The following is a 19,908-nucleotide window of genomic DNA, read 5'->3' as shown; positions in this document are numbered from 1 at the left end:
TTTCTTTTCCAACCACATCCACTGCTAGGAATACATTGCAATGCTGCATTCAAGAACATAGTTGTAACTGCCTCTTTGCAGCTTTCAACATCACCATTCATCGCCAGTGCCTCACAGGCCTCCAAACACCATGCTCGGAACTTTCCCCAGTCTGCCTTGGCAAAACACCACCTATCCACCGCAGAGGCCTTCTGTACATACACTTCATAATTGATAGTACACAAAATAGGAAAATGATCACTGCCCATGTTATTATCAATTATACTCCATTCACAGAGACTGCTCATGCTGCCTGTAACCATGGTTAGATCCAGGCAGGAGCCACGATTTCTTGCCACATCCATTCTGGTAGCTCTGCCGTTATTTAAACAGACAAGAGACCTTTCCTCCATGAGCTCTTCAAATACCTCCCAATTCGAATCTGTGTGGTCACTTCCCCAAAGTGTGTTATGGGCATTAAAATCACCACACCAAATTTCTCGTCTGTCAACTGTTGCTGCAACAATGTGAAAGGTTTCCTGGCTTAATTTCTTGCATGGATTGTAGAAGTTGACTAGTCTGACATCTCCCCTAGGGCTATACACTTGGATTACTATACATTTGTATTCTCTGGAAATAACTTCCTCTCTGAAGGCTAGCGTGTCTTTAAGAAATGTCAAGCAGCCTCCACCGAGAGAGTCACTTCTGTCACATCTGATAGGTGTGTATCCTGGCATAACAAAATCTAGCTGCGGCCTCAGCCATGATTCTTGAATGCACATAACATCCGGGACAACATCCAGTTCTGTCACTACTCTTTTAAATTCCTGTCCGTTAGCTATTAAACTTCTGGCATTCCATTGTAGGATATGCAATACCATAAGTATTTCAATCAGCCTGAGATAATCCATCATAAATAACAGGATTTAACATTTTGTGAATTATTTCTGCCTTTACCGCTCTCGTTCCCAGAAATTCCGCTGCTGCCTCTACTACTGTCTTGATTCTGTCACTTTTCCTCTGCTGCTGCATTGTTACGTTAACCGTCTTACATATAAAAGCCACAAAGCTGACTTTGTCCACAAGCAGTGTGTCTTTATTGATTCCCTTTACACATAGATCTGCCTCCTTTTGCCTTTTGGGGTTGAGAGCTTGCGCTCTAGAGATCACCACCTGCGGTGTTGGGAAATTACCTTGTTCTGCTTGCTTTACTTTTTTAGCTGCATCAGCATAAGATACTTGATTGGTAACTTTGTATTTCACTTGCTTGTCTCTGCGCTGGACACCCCCCATAAGCGGCACTGCGTTCCCCACCACAGTTGCAACACATAATTTTAGCCTCTTTGCCACACTTGCCATATTCATGCTCCCCACCACATCTGGCACACTTTAGCTTTCCCCTACACTGCGTTGCAGTATGTCCAAATCTTTGACATTTAAAACACCTTAGGGGTGCTGGGACATATTCTCGTACATCATAGCTTAGGAAGCCTAAAGTAACTCGTTTAGGGAGAACGTCTTTAAACTCTAAAACGACTGAGAGGCTATCGGTCTTAACACCGTTCCTGTGCAGTAGCAGTATAGTGGCTTTCACCACTCTCCCTCCTTTTACTTCTTCTAACACTTGATCTATGGACACTTCCAAGGGCACATCCCGAACCACCCCTCTGCGCTTTGCTGCACTTCCTGGGATATGAACAACAACTCTTTGCCCACCAAGAGAGTCCATGCGTAAAAATGAGTCCCTTTGTGCTTTATCCTTTGCAAAAACCAGCAGCCTCCTGTTATTTAGAAACTTGGCAAAGCTAAATTTCCCCATCTGCTTCTTTATATCCTTCGCCATCTTAAATGGATGACAATGTGCCCCTTCCTCTTTGAACGTAACCCTGACTCTCCAGTCATTTTGCCTGGCCTCAACTCTATCCTCCCACCTGTTAGCTTTAGCCTTTCTTGTCGCTTCCTCACTCTCTGATCCCGATCTAGCAATCACAGAACTACCACTCCTCATTTTCCTTTTCTTACTGGCTTCCTGCCATGGCATGAGATTATCTTCTCCGTCCGAACTGTCACCCATAATAAATACAGTCACAATACAGTTGTTGCTCACCCACCACTCTTGTCACGTTCAAACTTTTCTTTCGCTCCCGAAATCCGTCCACCACCTCCCCAAATGCCCCCTTCTTCTCAGGCTTCCCTTTAAATACTCTAAGCCCCGCCCCTTATGCTCAATAATCCTTAATTTCTACAAATAAATCACTTTAGTTAAGTTCTTGTTATGTTTCCACATAAATAAAATAATGACAAAAATAACACAAATTCTACACATTCGTTTCAAATATCCCTATTAACCACAGTAGCAGAAACAGCAAAGTAATAAATGGTTTTTAAAATAAAAATGTTTGGCGCGAACCGGAGTGATCACATGGTCGTGACGTCACTTCTGGATGTTGGCCCGGTCGGCTTCTTAACAGTGGATTGGATATGGCCTCGGTTTTGACCAAAGCCACAGCAGTGACAGGAAGAGGACGGTAAGTAACCAGCAAACGCCATATAATCAATAACCTAGCAAAATATTAAGTGTGCACCCTTAATAAGTCGCTACGTGAGGCAGATTGCATTCCTGTGTGGTTTACTGTTGTAATATCACTGTGGGATTTGGCGGGAGTTTGTCCCCGGCGAACTGACCAGGCGAGTATGTGTGTATGTGTGTGTGTGTGTGCGTTTATGGACTCAGTTGGGACAGCTGTCAGTGACGAGACGACTTCGTCACACTGTGACTGACTGGAAGCCAGTGTAAAGATTTCAAAACTGGTGTGATGTGTTCAGATCTCTTAGTCCTGGTTAAAACTCTAGCAGCAGCGTTCTGGATGAGCTGCAGATGTTTAATGCTCTTTTTAGGAAGTCCTGTTAAAAGACCATTACAGTAATCCAGCCTACTGGACATGAATGCATGGATGAGTTTCTCTTGGTCTTTCTGGGAGACTAAACTTTTAATTCTGTTGATGTTTCTGAGCTGGTAAAAAGCTTCTTAGTGAAGCTTTGATGTGGCTGCTAAAAGTCAGGTCTGAGTCTATCAATACTCCAAGGTTACGAACTTGGTCGGTGATTTTAGGAGCCCGAGTCTCCAGTAGCACTAAACTTTAAGAAGTTTTTTTTTTTCTTCTATTATTTACTAATTGTTTTACTCCTTTATTTTTCCATTGAGTGAAGTTAATCCTCAGGTGTAAAAGAAATTGATCAATACAAATTATTGTTGAAGTACAGTTGCGTAAACACACAGAAAGCCTAGCATATGCTGTTCTTTGCTAAAATTCCACTTTCTTTCAGCACCGTATTAACAGCTGGTACAAGGGGTGCGCTGTAACTCAGTAGTCGACCATCATAAATCAGCTGGTCTGGTGTCAGCCGTGTTTGTTTCTGAGCTCTACACAGACAGAAAGCAGAGACACAGCAGTTACAGCCATGATGCAGAGACAGAAAAGGATTTAAAGCTACTTAAAAGAAAAATTACAGATGTAGAGAATCATCAACCCACCTTTTGTGGTACAGCCGTGCTATGTTCCTATCAACCCAAGTACAGATGTTCTCTGGGGTTAGCACTCCGGTTGGGGTGAACACAGCTCGGGGGCTGATGATGATTTTGAAGTTGTTAAACTGAGACTGAGTACTGGCGGGCTCCTGGTACAGATGAGCCAGGATGTTCACCCCAGGTATGTTTTCCCAGCAGCCTTGTGGAGGCAGTGTTTGTGGGGTGGGAAGAGGCAGTGGGGCGTTGTTGGGAAACACGTTATTCTCAAACTTGTAACACTTGTCGAGGCCGTACTTCTTCTCCAGCAGTGGTAACAGCTCCAACCAGCTGGTGAGAGAATGGTTTGGAGAGTTAAAATAGCAATATGTAATTTTCTGACATTAAAACTGTTTCTGACTCGTTTGATGACTCAGTGGCATTTATTATGTACATTCCTGTAACTGTCATTGCACGGCAGCGTCCTGAGGCTGAGAAAACTACACATCTAAAAACGCACCCCTGCCATGAAAAGTGCCCCTTGTGAGAAGCGTAGTTGAAACCACTTACCTGTAGTCGTAATGCAGATGTGTATGCTGCTCACATTCACCACCCTTTGTCCTTATTAAGCGTTGTTTTTGCATAATGACAAGAAAGATCTTGAATCTTATGGACAAGAGGTTCTCTGCTTTTGTTGAGTATGTAAAAAAATTTAAGAACTCAACAACAGCAACCATTACCAGCCTGTTGATCCAAATAGTAATTTTTGCTGGCTGTTGGGTGGGTGTGACGATTTTGTGCGTGCATATGTGTTAATGGACAGTCGAACGTTTGATCACCAAGGTAATTTATTTTACATAGTTCAGGCAGATCCTCTGCATCTTTGAATTTAATTAAGTCTTTTTAAGAAATAGGTACATATAAAAAATAAATAATATCACTTGTTTAGATAGATAGATAGATGGATAGATGGATAGATAGATAGATAGATAGATAGATAGATAGATAGATAGATAGATAGATAGATAGATAGATAGATAGATAGATAGATAGATACATAGATAGATAGATCTTCCTAACTACCCTTTTTGTGATGTCACAGTTTTGTTTGCTGAAAAGGCAGAAAAAAATAATTGATTTGTTCTATAATGAAAATATTTTCTATTTTTACTTTACTTTTGATTGATTGATCGATTGATTGAAATTGAAATACTCTGGCAGAGGGGTTTGAGATGCACCCCCGTTAGTAAGTCGCACCCTGTTGTGTAACTGTTGCACAATTTTATTTTATTTTTAATTTTTTAAAAATCAATATCAACAGGCTGATAGATGCTGTTGGTAAGTTCTCAAGCGTAGTAAAGATGAATATAGACCATCTACAGGCAACTGTAACAGGACAAAAGGAGCATTTCAGAGAGACAAAGTCTCTCAGATATAAAAATGGGCAGAGGTTCACCAATCTGAGACAAACTGGCTTTCAAAGTTATGGAAAATTTTCAAAAAAATGTTCCTCAATGTAAAATTGTGAATACTTTGAAGATCCACCATCAAAAGATTCAGAGAATCAGGAGGAATCTCTGTGTGCATGGAACAAGGCTGGATGCTAGTAATCTTCTGCATTAAAACAGACATGATTCTCTATTAGAAATCACTGCATAGATTCAGTTATTACTTCCAGAAATAACTGTCTGTGAACACAGAGCTTTAACCATTTGTAGATTTCATTGTGAACGATCATGCAAAGAAGAAGCCAGATGTGAACAGGATCCAGAAACAACACTGTCTTCTCTGGAACAAAGTTCATTTAAAATGGTCTGTAGACAAAGTGAAAAAAATGTTCTGTTATCAGATAGATGAAAATATGAAATTCTTTCTACTCTGTAGGACATGGCATCCAAGGGAGCATCCAGCTTGTTATCAGTGGACAGGTGAAAAGCTGCATCTCTGATGGGATGGGGCTGCATTAGTGCCTATGGCGTGGGCACCTTCCATCTGTGAAGCTCCATCAATGCTGAAAAGTACATGGAGGCTTTAGAGCAACATCTGCTACCATCCAGACAACGTCTCTTTAAGGGGAAGACCTTGACAGTAAATTTCAGCAAGATGATGCTGAACCACATCCTGCATCCATCACAGCAGCATGGCTTCACAGGAGAAGAGTCCAGCTGCTGAACTGGCCTGCCTGCAGTCCAGACCTGAAGGTCCAGAACTGTTGAGCAGCTAGAATCCTGCATCAGACCAGAATGGGACAACATTCCTCTCCTAAAACTCCAGAAACTGATCTCCTCACTTCCCAGATGTTGGCAGACATTTGTTAAAAGAAGAGAGGATGCTACACGTTGCTGAACATCACCCTGGAACTACTTTTTACAGACGTGTTGATGCCATCAGATTCACTATCAGCTCATATTTTCCATCACATGGTAAAATGTCTCAGTTTCAACATCTAATGTGATGTTTATCTTCTACTGGGAATAAAATATGAGTTGATGAGATTTAGAATCATTACATTGTACACAGCATTCTGACTTTTGTGGAATCGTGTTTCTAAAACCTCAACAAGAGTCTTCATGAACAAAGATCTACCTGTTGACTGATTGAGGCAGAATGAGCTCATCAATGTCCTGCATGGCCACATATTTGGACCGGTACATGTATCTGTAAAGGCAGTCAGTGAGAGCAGGAATCTGGCCGAAGTAGTGAAGTTCACCAGGACCGTGTTCAGGCAACCAGCCACGAGACACTTTTAAAAACCTGGATAGAGACCAAGGAATCACTTCCAGTAAACCTGAGGAGAAAAAACCAAGTGGTTTTAGATTGTCCACATATCAGACAGTAATTAACAGTAAATATACTAAATTTCTTTGTAGTAATTATTCTTTTTACATTTTGTTAAAGACTCAAATAAACACTTCAGATAAAAAAAATATATATAATTTTCTGCCCATTTAAAGAGCCTTTAAAGAGTTCAAAAGAGTTAAAAAGCTCATTCTAAGCATGGGTGACTGAAATTTAAATTGAAACTAGGAGCTTTCATTCCTTTTATTTCAGGCAAATCGTTCCCTTTCTTTAGGGTCAATCTCAGCGTTTCCATGAAAAAAGGAATCAGTAGGAAGTAGATACTGGACCTTTGTGTGTGTAGTAGTCCAGTATAAGCTGCGTCTCAGCGCTGCAGTTGGTCTTATAGACGACCACCTTGTCGACTCCCAGTAACTGAAACATTTCTAAACTCTGTACCAGCTGCAAAACAACACATATACAGGTGCTCGTAATAAAATTAGAATACCATGAAAAGGTTTATTTATTTAAGTAATTCCATTCAAAGAGTGAAACTTGTATAATATAGACATTCGTTCCTCACAGACTGACATATTTCAAATGTTTATTTTTTTTCATTTTGATGATTATAACTGACAGCTAATGAAAACCCGAAATTGAGTATCTCAGAAAATTAGAATATTGTGGAAAGGTTCAATATTAAAGACACCTGGTGACACACTCTAATCAGCTAATTAACTTAAAACACCTTTAAATGGTCTCTCAGTCTAGTTCTGTTGGCTACACAGTCATGGGGAAGACTGCTGACCTGACAGTTGTCCAAAAGACAACCATTGACACTTTGCACAAGGAGGGCAAGACACAAAAGGTCATTGCTAAAGAGGCTGGCTGTTCACAGAGCTCTGAGTCCAAGCACATTAAGAGAGAGGTGAAGGAAAGGAAAAGATGTGGTAGAAAAAAGTGTACAAGCAATAGGGATAACCGCACCCTGAAGAGGATTGTGAAAGAAAACTTATTCAAAAATGCAAGGGAGATTCACAAAGAGTGGACTGCAGCTGGAGTCAGTGCTTCAGGAACCACCATGAACAGACGTATGCAAGACATGACTTTCAACTTTAGGACCAGTAGCTGGTTTAAGAACCATGGTATCCCTGTTCTTAACTGGTCAGCAAACTCGCCCGACCTTAACCCCCGTAGAAAATCTATGGGGTATTGTGAAGAGGAAGATGCGATACGCCAGACATGTATTCATGTCAAAAACTTCATCAGAATATGAGCATTCATCTGCAAGTCTGTCTTGAAAAGCTGGTTTCCTCATTTTCATGGTTGTACGGTGGAAAGTAACAGGGCATGGTCCTTTAGGTTGTCTTCTTTTCTCCATCTTGGTCAGTATACTTAAAAACATCTCATTCACTTAGTTTATTCTTTATAATCATAAATAAGAAAATGTGAGGTGGTCTTACCTGAAGCACGTTGGTGAAATCATACATGGTGGAGAGACAGACAGTGAAGTTATAAGGAAAGGAATCACTCTTGGGATGTTGGTTTTGAATTTCCAGAAACTCAAGTTTATCTAAGAGACCACAAAAAGGCAAATTTTGGAAATCATAATTACTTAACTGTGTGTTTAATAAACAGAAAAAAAGCCCTTAAATTCCACAGCTACGCAAACAAATACTGTATTTATATATAGATTATATATACAAAGCCTATTCCTAAGTAAAGAGGTAAGAGCCTCCCATTGGATCATTACTGAATGGATGATGATGTTTCAGCTGCTGTTAAAGTTATTTAACTCTAACTGATGCAATGAGCAGCTTCTACTTTCTTAAATGAGCGGGAAGACGCATTTCGTGGTCGTAAAAAAGATGTTAATCTTTTTCAGAAGGGTCAGATTATCGGCACCAAGCAAAACAAGCATCTGAGGAGTTTTCTGAAAATACTACAACTAGGTTAAGAACTGTCCAACAAAAACTGGAAGGATGGTGGGGAACCATCATCTCCCAGGAGAAATGTGGTTGGAAAAATATCTTGAATGAAGGTGATTGGTGATGAATCAAATGTTTGGTGAACTAAAATTGTGCTGTGATCTTGGGTTGCTGCAGCTGGTCAGGTGTAGGTTCAACAATGTTATGTGTCCAAAGAATGAGGTTTAGCTGACTACCTGAATATACTGAATGAGCAAGTTATTCATCTTCCCTGATGGAACGGCCATATTCCAAGATGACAATGCCAGGATTTATGGGACTAAAATTGTGAAAGAATGGTTCAGGGAACATGAGATATAACTTTGACCCATGGCTTGGCCACCACGGAGTCCAGACCTGAACCCCATTGAGAATCTTTGGGATGTGCTGGAGAACGCTTTGTACAGTAATCTGGACAGAAATAAATGATGTGACCTTGCAGAAGTTTATGAAAATGACACCAAAGAGAATGAATGACATAAAAAAAGCTGAAGGTGATCTAACAAAATATTAGTGTCCAAACATTTGACAGGTGCTGTATATCTACTGTCCTACAAAGTTGGGCACCTGTATAATAAAAAGTTACTCTGCATCTGCAGGCTGTTCGATCACCATAATGTATCTTCCACATTATGCTGGTTTCACCTGAAACTGTGATGTAGCAATAAAAATATAACATGAAAATCCATCATCTTGCCAAAGGCTCTTAGATACCTAAAAGACATGGGGCACCATACTTCTGTAAAACAGAGGGGTATGGCCAAGAGGAGGTACAGTATTAGGTCTGATTCAAAATGGTGGTTTAACCATGTGACACATTCCACTGTCAATACTTAATGTCACCTGCAAACCTGCTCTGTGGTTCTAGTACCTTCATCTTTGGGTACAACAGTGGTCACAGCTATATGAGATGGTGTCTGGCAGCCCATAGGGAGGGGACACATGATGTCGGCGGTCCCGTAGGGAAAGCCAAAGTGATCACTGTGGATGTGGCTGACACCCTCAGAGATGTACCCCAGCCCCTGGCAGAGTAAGATGCAGATATAGGCTACTGCTTGGCTCCGCAGCACCACTGAAATCACACGAACCTGGAACAACAAGAAGAATTTTACTTTTAGTACATGGATAATAATAAACCCTTTTCTTAATTTATGCATACATCAGTAGCACATGTAAATAACTGTTTCCAGAGTGCAGAAAGCATGGCTGTTAGGTGAACTATGTTTAGCATCCGTCTTTACAGAGGAAATTAATATGATGCTGGACAGATGTTGGACAGGTTTTCATCAGCTTCTTGTGAACAAACGCCAACGAGCAGCCTGGATTCGTGCTATCTGCTGTACAAACTGGAAGGCAATGCCCTGGCACCTGGTATGCAATGAACACTTTGGTGTCATCAGACGATTAAAGATGAGGACACATGCTCGTCTTTGGACATGAAGGTGAAGTCGAGACAGCGACGCAAGTAGAAGGCAGCAGCAACTCCATCATCATGAAATTGTCAAGGTATGTACTGGCACCAACCATGTTTACTGCATTTCAGTGAAAACATTACTGACCCACTTATTCAATACATAGATTAACTCTACAGTTGAATGAATTGGCAATCATTATTTTTACATGGACAATATGTTATCTATCCAAATGAAATCTTTCAGATTCCACACGTTTACATGGACACTGGATAAAGTATCCAATCAGTTGTTTTTTTATGTGATGGAAAGATTAAATACAATTGTAATGTGGGATTGGACATTTTTATGTGGTGTTTTCTTTCTATTTTTTTATTTGAAACTATTTATTCAGAATTAAAATTTTAGAATTAACAACTATAAGTCACTTTGGATAAAAGTGACTGTAATGTAATAATATAATGCAATGTAGAATAAAGTATTCCCCTTTACGTTTACATGGAAATAGTAACTCTGAATTGAGGTTTACATGGAACACACTTTTAATCACCTTCATTTAATTCCACTTTAGATCTGGAGGTTGGGAAGGTTTCTGATTGGACAGGGCCAGGTGGGACATATTTATGTCTAAAAGAAGAAAACAAACTCCTGTTCCTGCTTTTATCATTTCATCTACAACATGGAAGACCACATAATAAAATCTATCAGATCAGAATAACTTTTGCTTTACGCATCTTGATTATTCTACACTGACAAGATCGGCTGGTTTTGTCGTAAAATCTCTAAACTACAGTTGCTTAAAGCGGCTTCTTGTGCAGATCTTCAATGATTCAGTTTTCTACAGCTTCTTTAGATCCATGTCTTTATAAAACATTTTACCTAAGTTTAACTTTTAAAGATGATTCGCGCTGCCCTCCAGTTGTAGTTGTGTGCAGGCATGCGTAACTTTGTCAAGAGATGTTTGGAATGAGTTAAAGATACCCAACAATACAGATGAAACCTGGGTTACTGCCCAGAGAAGTTAATGGATTGTAAACATTTCTTCAGTGATGTAGAATTTAAAGAAGCTGACATCATTCTGCAAAGCCCTACATTAACTCCTGTACCAAAGGTCACTAATTGGTGGACCACGCCGGGACTTCAAGCCAAAGCAGGAAGTTATGATTTACAATCTGGTGGAGCATTTCTTTTTTTACAGGTGCAGGTTTTGTAGTTTAGTGGACAAAAAAACACAGACCATGTAGCATTGGAGTTAAGCCATCCCACGTGATACCACTCAAGTCCATCGAGTCTGTGTAGTCCAGCCAATACAACTACTAGGCCTCTTAAATATATGTTACATTTAATGATTAAAGCCTAAATTTTAGATATTACGATCTTCCAGACCCCAGAAATTTAGGGGCTCAAAAGTTTCATAAGACATTCCTTATTTATAATATATTTATGTAATGTTTAAATATAAAATCAGATGTGCCACATACCCACCATCATATATCATGAACTGTAGAATAATCTATTATCAATATAATTACAAGTGAAAATCAAGTAAAAACATTTGCTATTTAGTTTAATGCCAACTCATCCTCTTCAGAAGCTGAATGAACATCTACAGTTGAACTTCCTCTTATTAAGCCCACATTCATTTCTTAATGATGCGCTTTACTCAAAATTGTTCATACATGTGGTTTAAAAGGAAGTAGTAGATACAACAGTCATGTAGATATACATGATATGCACCAACAAACTAAATTGAAGGTTTGGCCCAATCAGGTCATTTTTTTAAATTTACAACAGGACTTAACAGAAAATAAAGTGAAGTGTTGTCTTACAGATTTTGTTGTGGGTTAACTGCATGTTTAGTGATCCTGGAGGGAGGTGCAGGTGCAGGTTTTGTAGTTTAGTGGATGAGGAAACACAGACCATGTAGCTTTGGAGCTAAGTCACCCATGTGATACCACTCAGCTAATCGGGTCTATGCACCCCATCCGATACAACTGCTAGGTCTCTTAAATATATATTACACTTAGAAAATAAAGTCAAAATTTTTTTATATTATGATCTTCTAGACCCATTCCTTCAAAAGGACCTCCTTAAATCTTAGTTGAAAACCCATCGTATACAAACATGGTAAAAAGTATTGCTTACATCAAGCTAAAATCAAGTAAAAACATTAGCTATTTAGTTGTAAGTTGTAGGTTTGCTTATGGCCCAGTCAGGATCATTATTTGAATTTATACCAGACCTTAAGAGAAAATAATGTGAAGTGTTATCTTACAGATTTTGTTGTGCGTTAACTGCATGTTTAGTGATCCTGGAGGGAAATCTGGGAGTAAAACTCTTCACTGACCTCTTTTTCTTCAGTGCGGTGCTCCAGATAAGCTGATATAAGCAGTGTTTTTGTCTGATTGACTGTCACGAAAGACGAAGCTCGTCCGAGAGAAGCTGCATCAGAGAAACAATGTTCAATAAACTAAGCTGGAGTTTTACTGCCTTAAAAAAGTTTTTAAATTTCAAAATTTATTTTGCACACACAGAAAAACGGATAAAAAAGCAGAAATTATGGTAGATATCTCAAAATGGAAACATGAAGTTTAGATTGACCATGACAGTCCATACTTCAACTTCAACTAAATTTATATAATAATTTATCAGATATAAGATCAAGCCAAAATCCTTTGAGGAGAAAACAGAAGAAAGAACATAAAAATACACAACATTTGGAAGCCGGATGATGTTTCTGGTGTTTAGATAGTAGAAGCGTGACAGCTGGTGACGTCCAGCCCTTTAAGGTGTCCTGCAACGGCCTGGAAAACACAAAACAAATTACTTTGAGGTGAAATGTTAAACAGTTTAAGAGAAAAGTAAAAGAACCTGATTAAGGAAAATCAACATGCAAACATATATAATTTTTTTCAGGACAGCCTCAGTTGTCAGACAAGGCTAAAATTACTGTATCAATAGATATAGCACCATAAAGGCCAACCAAAAAAACAAAACTGCGCTATCAGGTTGGACCCCTTTTACCTCCAGAACTGCTTCAATTCTTGGTGTGAAAGATGGAACATTGTTTTGGATACCTTCCTTATAGGTATTGTTCCATATTGACATGATAGTCATGAAAATCCCACTAGATTAGCAGTTTCAAAATAACTTAAAACCCCTTCCTTCCTCTTTCTGATGCCCAGTTTAAACTTCAAGTCATCTTCACCACGTCTACATGACTACCTGCTGTCATGTGATTGGCTGAGTAGAGATTTGTGTTAAAAAGCAGTTGAACAGGTGAACCTGATAAAGTAGATAGTGAGTGTACCCACACAGTCTGTGATGAGTGACAGGGTGTCTCTTCATGGAAAACATATTTAGCATTCATTCTGAAACTGTAAAATGTGTCTGTACTTTGCCCTTGGTCAGTAGTGACAACTTACTGGAGCTAAAAAATAATTAATTAGATTTTGGGATTCATGTCATCGGTTTCCATATGACAATGATCAGTTCCACTCACTTGTACATCCAGAGCAGGAATGTGGCAGAAAGGATGAGGATGGCAATATTGATGTACATCAACTGTCTCAGCATCTTCATTGTAGACCACCGGGGGTGATTGCTGCCTTAGTGCAAAGAAATAACCAGTCAGAGCTGCTGTTGTGGTTCTGCCACCTCCACCACATTTTTGCTTTTTTCTTTAAAAGTTTAGGTAAATCTCTCCCATCATTCAGCTGCTCTTTGTTCATGGAATAATGTTATTAGGAAATTATTTGCTTAATTTACTATTAACCAAATGGTTCAGTTAGAATCTTTCTGAGCTTCTGTCCAAGCATAATTTAGCAATTATAAATGGTTTGTGTTTTTTTTTTCTTTTTTTTTTAAACACAACAAACAAATCTTGAAGTGTAAAGTCTGAATTTTTTGGTGACAGATGTTGCCAGTGTTGTGTCTTACCAACACCAGCCACCACAGAGCCGCACCGTGCATGCGTCATCAAATTACGAAACATGGAGGCAAAATCCAATGAAGGCAGCAGCTCCACCTCTGCGTCAATGATCACTACAGCATCTTCGTATGATCACTTAAAATATTTTTTTAAAAGGTCAGTGATGATCCAGGAAGGAGAAATCTGGCCTTTTTGTGAAATTTTCCAGTCGGGTGTCCAGACGCAGCTCCCGACATCATCAACAGCAAACCTGAAACGGCATGTTGAAATAAAGCACCCGGCTCACCTTCGAAGGTATGTGAACTAAATGTCACTAAAAACAATCTAAAGGCTTGGCAACGGCGGCTAAAGCAGATCCTCTACCAGCCAGAACTAAATAACGGTGTCTAGCAGCAGCGGCTCTGATGTCTTCATCTGCAGCTCAATTCTGATTTTTTTCCCCCCAGACGTGACTCATATCAAAATTTTTAATGACAGTCCGAACAGCAAAATATGATTGTTTTAAATCCAACCCAAGCCGCTTGCATATGTGGTCCTAGGTCGGATGGGTATCTGAAGCGACTAGCCCCTGTTGCACCGTGATCCTGGTCTCTACCTCTACACTGTCTGCTGAGCATCTGCCCCCTTTTTCTGGACTTGGCATGTCTAATGGTATGATCCAAGTCTGTGAGAAGCCACATGGTGTGTCCTTCAAACTAAAATCCTGCTCCTTGTTTGCTGAGCAGCAGCTGCTGAAGATTCAACTCGGCTCATCTTGTTCTCTTGAAATAACTTGTTCTTCACCTACCAAAGTGGCAGCAAGTTTTTATTTCTATCCACCAAATTAAATTTTAACTTGCATTTGACAGCTTAGCAGGTGTCAATAAAGAGCCATGGGTATATATAACCAAAACATTATTGAAATACAATTTATTTGGAAGCGTTTTGTGACCAGACTTTACTGCTTTGTGGCCTTCCACCACCTCCCCCTTGCCCTTCTTCCAGTGCAGACCGCTGCTGACTGTGTCGACGACTTTCTCAGCAGCAGCATCAAGATGGTGTGCGTGCCTCCACAGAAAAAGGGTGTGCCTAATGTTAGATATTATTTTAAATTTGTCTTTGAATGAATAACATGTATATAACCTTAATCGAACATTTAATTGCAGAGTTGTTTTGGTGTACTTGTATAGTGCATCAATAGGTCACAAGCACTGAATCATTAGAAAAAAGTGAAAGTGACACGAGGTTTGAGTGTTTGTGTCTGGACAAGAGGTCATGTTATATTTTTGTAACATAGGGAATTTCTAAGTAGTGAAAATAGTTCAGGATGAAACAGAAAGTCTGCAGTTTGCGTCTCTGTGTGCATGTGACTCTGATTTGCAGGAAAACAGGAAACCTGCACCAGACGGGGCGGACGCAAGGATGGGACCTGCCAATCACAGCTGACTAAGTTAGAGATAGCATCCAATCACTGTCTAGCTTAGAAGAGGCTAAAAACTGGATCCAGAAGCTTAGCAGGAGTTCTATCTGGGTTCCGAACAGTAGAACTCCTTTTTCTCTGTAACCAGTGAAAAGGAAAACTTAGACGAAAGGATCCAGGGCTCTGTACTGCACATTTCTCACATCAATTGTAATTAATAAATTTTGTAATCTTGAGAGAAGTTTTCCTGTCATCTGTGGTCTGGGTAAAAGAACATGTCTAGAAGAAAACCTCAGGTAAAAGTATATTGTGGGTAAAATCCTGTTCTCTATTACTTGCGCATTCTTAGGGTTTTCTTTAACAACACAGTGGCTCTCGACGTGCCCAGATCCGGTATGACATAATTATTAAATGTTTTTGTATTTCATAAACAAAATTTTCTCTCTTGGTTGTCAGATAAAGACTTTTGAAGGACACTTTTCATCATCCTCTACCCGGCTCAGGCACTAATGGTCGACCACATAAAAAGGTATGGACAAACCTTTTCTAAATTGTCCACATTGACTAATTTAAATTTATGTGCCTGGTCAGGTAACAGATGATGTAATGTTGGTATGAGAAATGGGGCTTTAAGAAGTTAAAAAGAAGTAAAGGAAAATATGCATAAACGGTCTGGGACCGTGGATTGTCTGGGACCATCAAGGATCTGGGATCCAGAGTATAAGAATACAACGGTCTGGGACCCTAGCTGAAATAGGGGATCTTAAATTAAGGAGCTAATTATAACCGTGAAAACACCACAGAAATAACAGTAAAAGTAAACTTGATAGAAGTGGAAAATTTTAAGTGTCGTGTGAGTGTGTGTGAATGGATGTAGTATCAAAAGAGTATTAAAAGTGCATCTGGGACTGGAGAGAACCCCTAGAGATTGACCGCAGAGAACACAAGGATCTCTGTAGAAGCTTGTCAATCTGGTCCCAGGTCATGGCATTGTGCCATACACTCTGCTCATCATTTGTAATTACAGGAATCAATCATAATGGCTGGTTTACAACCATTGTTTCCTATGTGGCTTAAAGTCCAAAACCTCGTAAAACAGGGAACGTCAATGGAAAATAGAGATGCCATAATGAAAAAGTTTGAACAATACATGAAAAAATGGCAGGAAGAAAAGCTTCTGCCTCAGAATTATAATATGGTGCAGTGGTCCATGGTCAGTAAAATGATGTTTAAAATATACAAAAAGATGGACACGGAGTCTGATGAAAAGAAACAGGAACTAGAGAGGGCCAAGATTCTTTCAAAGTCTAAACTTAGGAAATAGTTTCAGAATTTACAGAATGACGCTTCTCTCTGTCATCTCACTGTTTTATCAGTGGAACAAATGTGGAGACAAGAAGAAGCAGGAATCATGGCAAAGGCTGATGTAAAGAAGTCAGGCAGTCAGGAAGAAAAAGGGAAATCAGAAAAGGGTCACAGTGAGCCAGAAAAAAGGGGGAAAGAGAAAATGGTGAGTCCAAGCGGTCTCTACCCCTTGCTTCAGGCCCTGAGCCCTAATTTACCACCCCCACCTTATTATCAGCCACCAGTACAGGCACTAGTAATGGATGTTGGCGGACATGTTGAAGTCAAGGGTCAGCTTACAATTGAAACAGTTAAGGATCCACAGGGCGTTGTTCCATCGGAACTAAGAAATTGAGTCAGCCACAGGATTTTCTGGGTGACCACTGCAGACAAGTGAAGTTAGACAAAGAAGGACAGAAGGAGCATAATACAAGAAATGTATCTGTTGGGGGAATTGTGAGGACTGACAGTAACAGAAGTGGCAAACAGCAGGGTGTGCATAGGCAGGCAGAAGAGGAAGTGAACACAGATCTGCTAGGAGTATTTTTAGACAGCAGCAGGACAGAATGTTCGCGTAGCAGACAGACAGAATAGCAGGTCATGTAGCAGAGGAGGCATAGTTTCGGCAAAAGAAGAACAGGTAGGAAAGGATGAGAAGGATGATGATCAAGGTGTCAGACAAAGTCCTCTGCCAGATAGACACAGACACGACCATAGCCATGAACACAGACATGAACATCATTGGATGGGTGACTCTTCCCCTGTGAGCAGTCATACAAGGTCCAGACTTCAGGAAAAATTAGGACCTGAGTACCAGCTACAGTGCCCACTCGTAGGTGAGGGTGTAGGACGGATTACATACAGGAAGATATCTTGGAAGATGACTGACAAAGAACTAATTCTGGCTAAGCTGCCTAAACTCTCTGATGGAGCCTCTGCATGGATCAGAATGTTTGAGAGCATGACAGTTTCTATTCTATTGGCGTTAGGAGACTTTAGGTCCTTGTTGTCGGGGTCTGCCTCTACATCTGACCTAATGCAGGTAGAACAGCGGGCAGGCACTGTGGATGCGGCAGACGGTTGTCATCTTGACACTTTTAGGCATGAGTTGTACTCAGCCATGAGAGAATGCTGGCAGACTTCCTCTTCTGAGGCCTTGGTGTTCACTATTAAGGATGGTGAATCACCAGAAGAGTTTATCCTGAGGTCAAAAACTACATGGACAGATCATACAGGCATGAACCCCTCTGGAAACAATCAGGGCAATTTAATTTTATTTAAGCAGGCTATAAATGGCGGCCTACCCCAAGAAGTGAAGGTCAAGTTAGCAGACACACCTGGTCTTAGCTCTAAGCCATGGCAGGAGTGGATGGACCATGTCCTCCATCATCTTAGAGGCTACCTTAGAAAACAGCAGGATGAAAAGGAATATCTTACAGATATGGAACTGCGACTGCTTAAGATGCAGCTTAAGGAGGCAGAACGAAAATGCACTGACATTAAGAAATCTACAGCTAAACAAGTTCCTGTATTAGCTGACTCTTATCCACAACTGCCCCCTACACCTCAGACCACGCCCATGATTATGATCCAGATGCCACAACCACAACAGCAACCTTATAAAAATTGGGGCCCTTCACAGCAGCTATACAATGGGGACGTGGCCGGTTTGGCCCTAGAAGGGGACGTGGTGGTTTTGGAAGGGAAAGAGGTGGGAGGTCTGTGCGGTCGGATGACCAGTACTGTTACAGTTGTGGTCAACCAGGGCATTGGGCTCGAGTTTGCCCCAACCTGCCTGTGCAGGCCCAGACTGGTGGCCAAGGACCCCAGCTCTACCCTGCACCTAATCCTAACCAGGCTCCACGACAGATGTGGCAGGCACCTGGAGGCCAATGGTCAGCATAGGGGTGCCCAGAGGAATTGGTGGGGCGGGGGCCTGGCAGAACCCATGCTTCATATGACTGTAGAAAAACACACTTTGCCTTTTATGGTGGACACTGGGGCCAAATACTCAACTCTCACATGATCTGTGCAGGCGTCCATGTTATCTGACCAGAAAGTGCCAGTTGTTGGTTTTTTGTTGTTGGTAGTTGTTGGTACCACTTTGCTTTATCTTTGACCAGACCACTCCAAACTACTGTTGGCTCACAGACTTTTAACCACTCATTCCTTTTTGCTCCAGATTGTCCGGTCAATCTCCTGGAAAGAGATATTATTTGTAAAACAGGAATGTCTGTCACTTGTTTACCTGAAAGAACTGAGGTCATGTTCCTTGATGGACGGGTGCTCAAATGTGGATCACCTATCCTTTCCCAGCCTGATCAGATGTTGCTGGAATCTTCCACACCCACAACGTCAGTGGATATTTATTGGGGTCTTCTCCAACCAGACTGTCGAAAAGACTGGCATACTATTTCTGTTTCAGACCTGGAAGCCCTGGCTCTGGTCCCTTCATCCTATCTCACTCCCAGCCAACCCATTACACGTGACCTTTAATTATACTAGAGACATGGATTTCATCTACCATGATGCTTTTGACACTGAAGTAGCAGGGATGCCCTGGTCCATGAGCTCGCCTTGCCTCTTAGCAGGCAAAGATGGAGTTGTTGCTGCTGTGGATTTGACCCCTGACCAACCAAGCTGGTATAAACTGCAGTCTTATGCCAGTCCACATGTGTCTCTTGCACTTAACTCTGGACACCAAGCTAAAGATTTAGGTCCTATGACAAAGCACCTGTTGGAAACACAGGACTGGCAACAGTCTACCTTGCCACAGATCATGTATTCTCACAGCCAGAATGCATATAAAATCATGCATCACACCACAGACAGGGTTATTTTGGAACATCAAGAGCTAGACCGTTTCCATGGCAGGGAGATGACTGATCACTGTGACACTGAAAGAATGCTTGGCACACTTCCTTCCTCTCTGTGGTTGGACGGGCCTACAGACGTTGGCTTCGGTCATGACTTCCCTCCAGTGGAGTTTCAGTTTTCTTCAGAGCGTCCGATCTGGCGCTGTCAATAACCGCTTCAGGAAAAGGCTGAAGCAGGCATAGCTGATACTATAGCAAGATTGGAAAGGTCAGGTGTGTTAGAACCAGCTCAAACTGCGGCCTGGAACACTTCCATTTTGCCAGTGCCTAAACCCAACTCTGATAAATATAGAATGGTTCATGACCTTAGGCCAATTAATGCCACTGTTACTACACCCTGTACACCAGTTCCCAATCTGTACACTGCTCTGTCAGCCATCACCCCTGAGCATACATTTTTCTCCACAATTGATCTGGCTAATGCATTCTTCTGTCTGCCCTTACACCCTTCACTGAGAGAACTGTTTGCATTCACTTTTAGGGGAATGACATATCAGTATACCAGGATCCCTCAAGGTTTTGTTCTATCCCCTGGCATATTTAATCAGGCTTTAAAGAGCATGTTGTCAGACCTCATTCTTCCTGTGGGTGTGGTTCTTTTACAATACGTAGACAACGTTTTGGTGGCAGCCACAAATGACTCTGACTGCCTCAATGCCACACATGCTGTACTGACTCTGTTGGGAAAGTGTGGCTTTAAAGTCAGTCGCTCTAAAC

General features: G+C 41.0%; 1 protein-coding gene across 1 annotated transcript in view; it reads right to left on the bottom strand.

Annotated features, from left to right (window-relative positions):
• Window positions 1-3,264: 3,264 nt before the first annotated feature.
• LOC121645548 overlaps window positions 3,265-19,908 on the bottom strand; it is a 46,595-nt gene continuing 29,951 nt past the window's right edge. Inside the window, exons 4-10 of the mRNA XM_041994038.1 lie at window positions 11,989-12,083; window positions 9,101-9,317; window positions 7,726-7,835; window positions 6,613-6,724; window positions 6,071-6,272; window positions 3,515-3,835; window positions 3,265-3,403 (exon numbers count right to left, since the gene is read on the bottom strand). Of these exons, the coding sequence (XP_041849972.1) occupies window positions 3,265-3,403; window positions 3,515-3,835; window positions 6,071-6,272; window positions 6,613-6,724; window positions 7,726-7,835; window positions 9,101-9,317; window positions 11,989-12,083 (1,196 nt within the window). The remainder of the gene's footprint in view (window positions 3,404-3,514; window positions 3,836-6,070; window positions 6,273-6,612; window positions 6,725-7,725; window positions 7,836-9,100; window positions 9,318-11,988; window positions 12,084-19,908) is intronic.

Source organism: Melanotaenia boesemani, chromosome 9 (assembly GCF_017639745.1).
Source record: "Melanotaenia boesemani isolate fMelBoe1 chromosome 9, fMelBoe1.pri, whole genome shotgun sequence".
Classification (NCBI taxonomy): Eukaryota; Metazoa; Chordata; class Actinopteri; order Atheriniformes; family Melanotaeniidae; genus Melanotaenia; species Melanotaenia boesemani.
The sequence above is the reverse complement of the archived record's forward strand: the minus strand, read 5'-3'. Positions and strand labels throughout refer to the sequence as shown.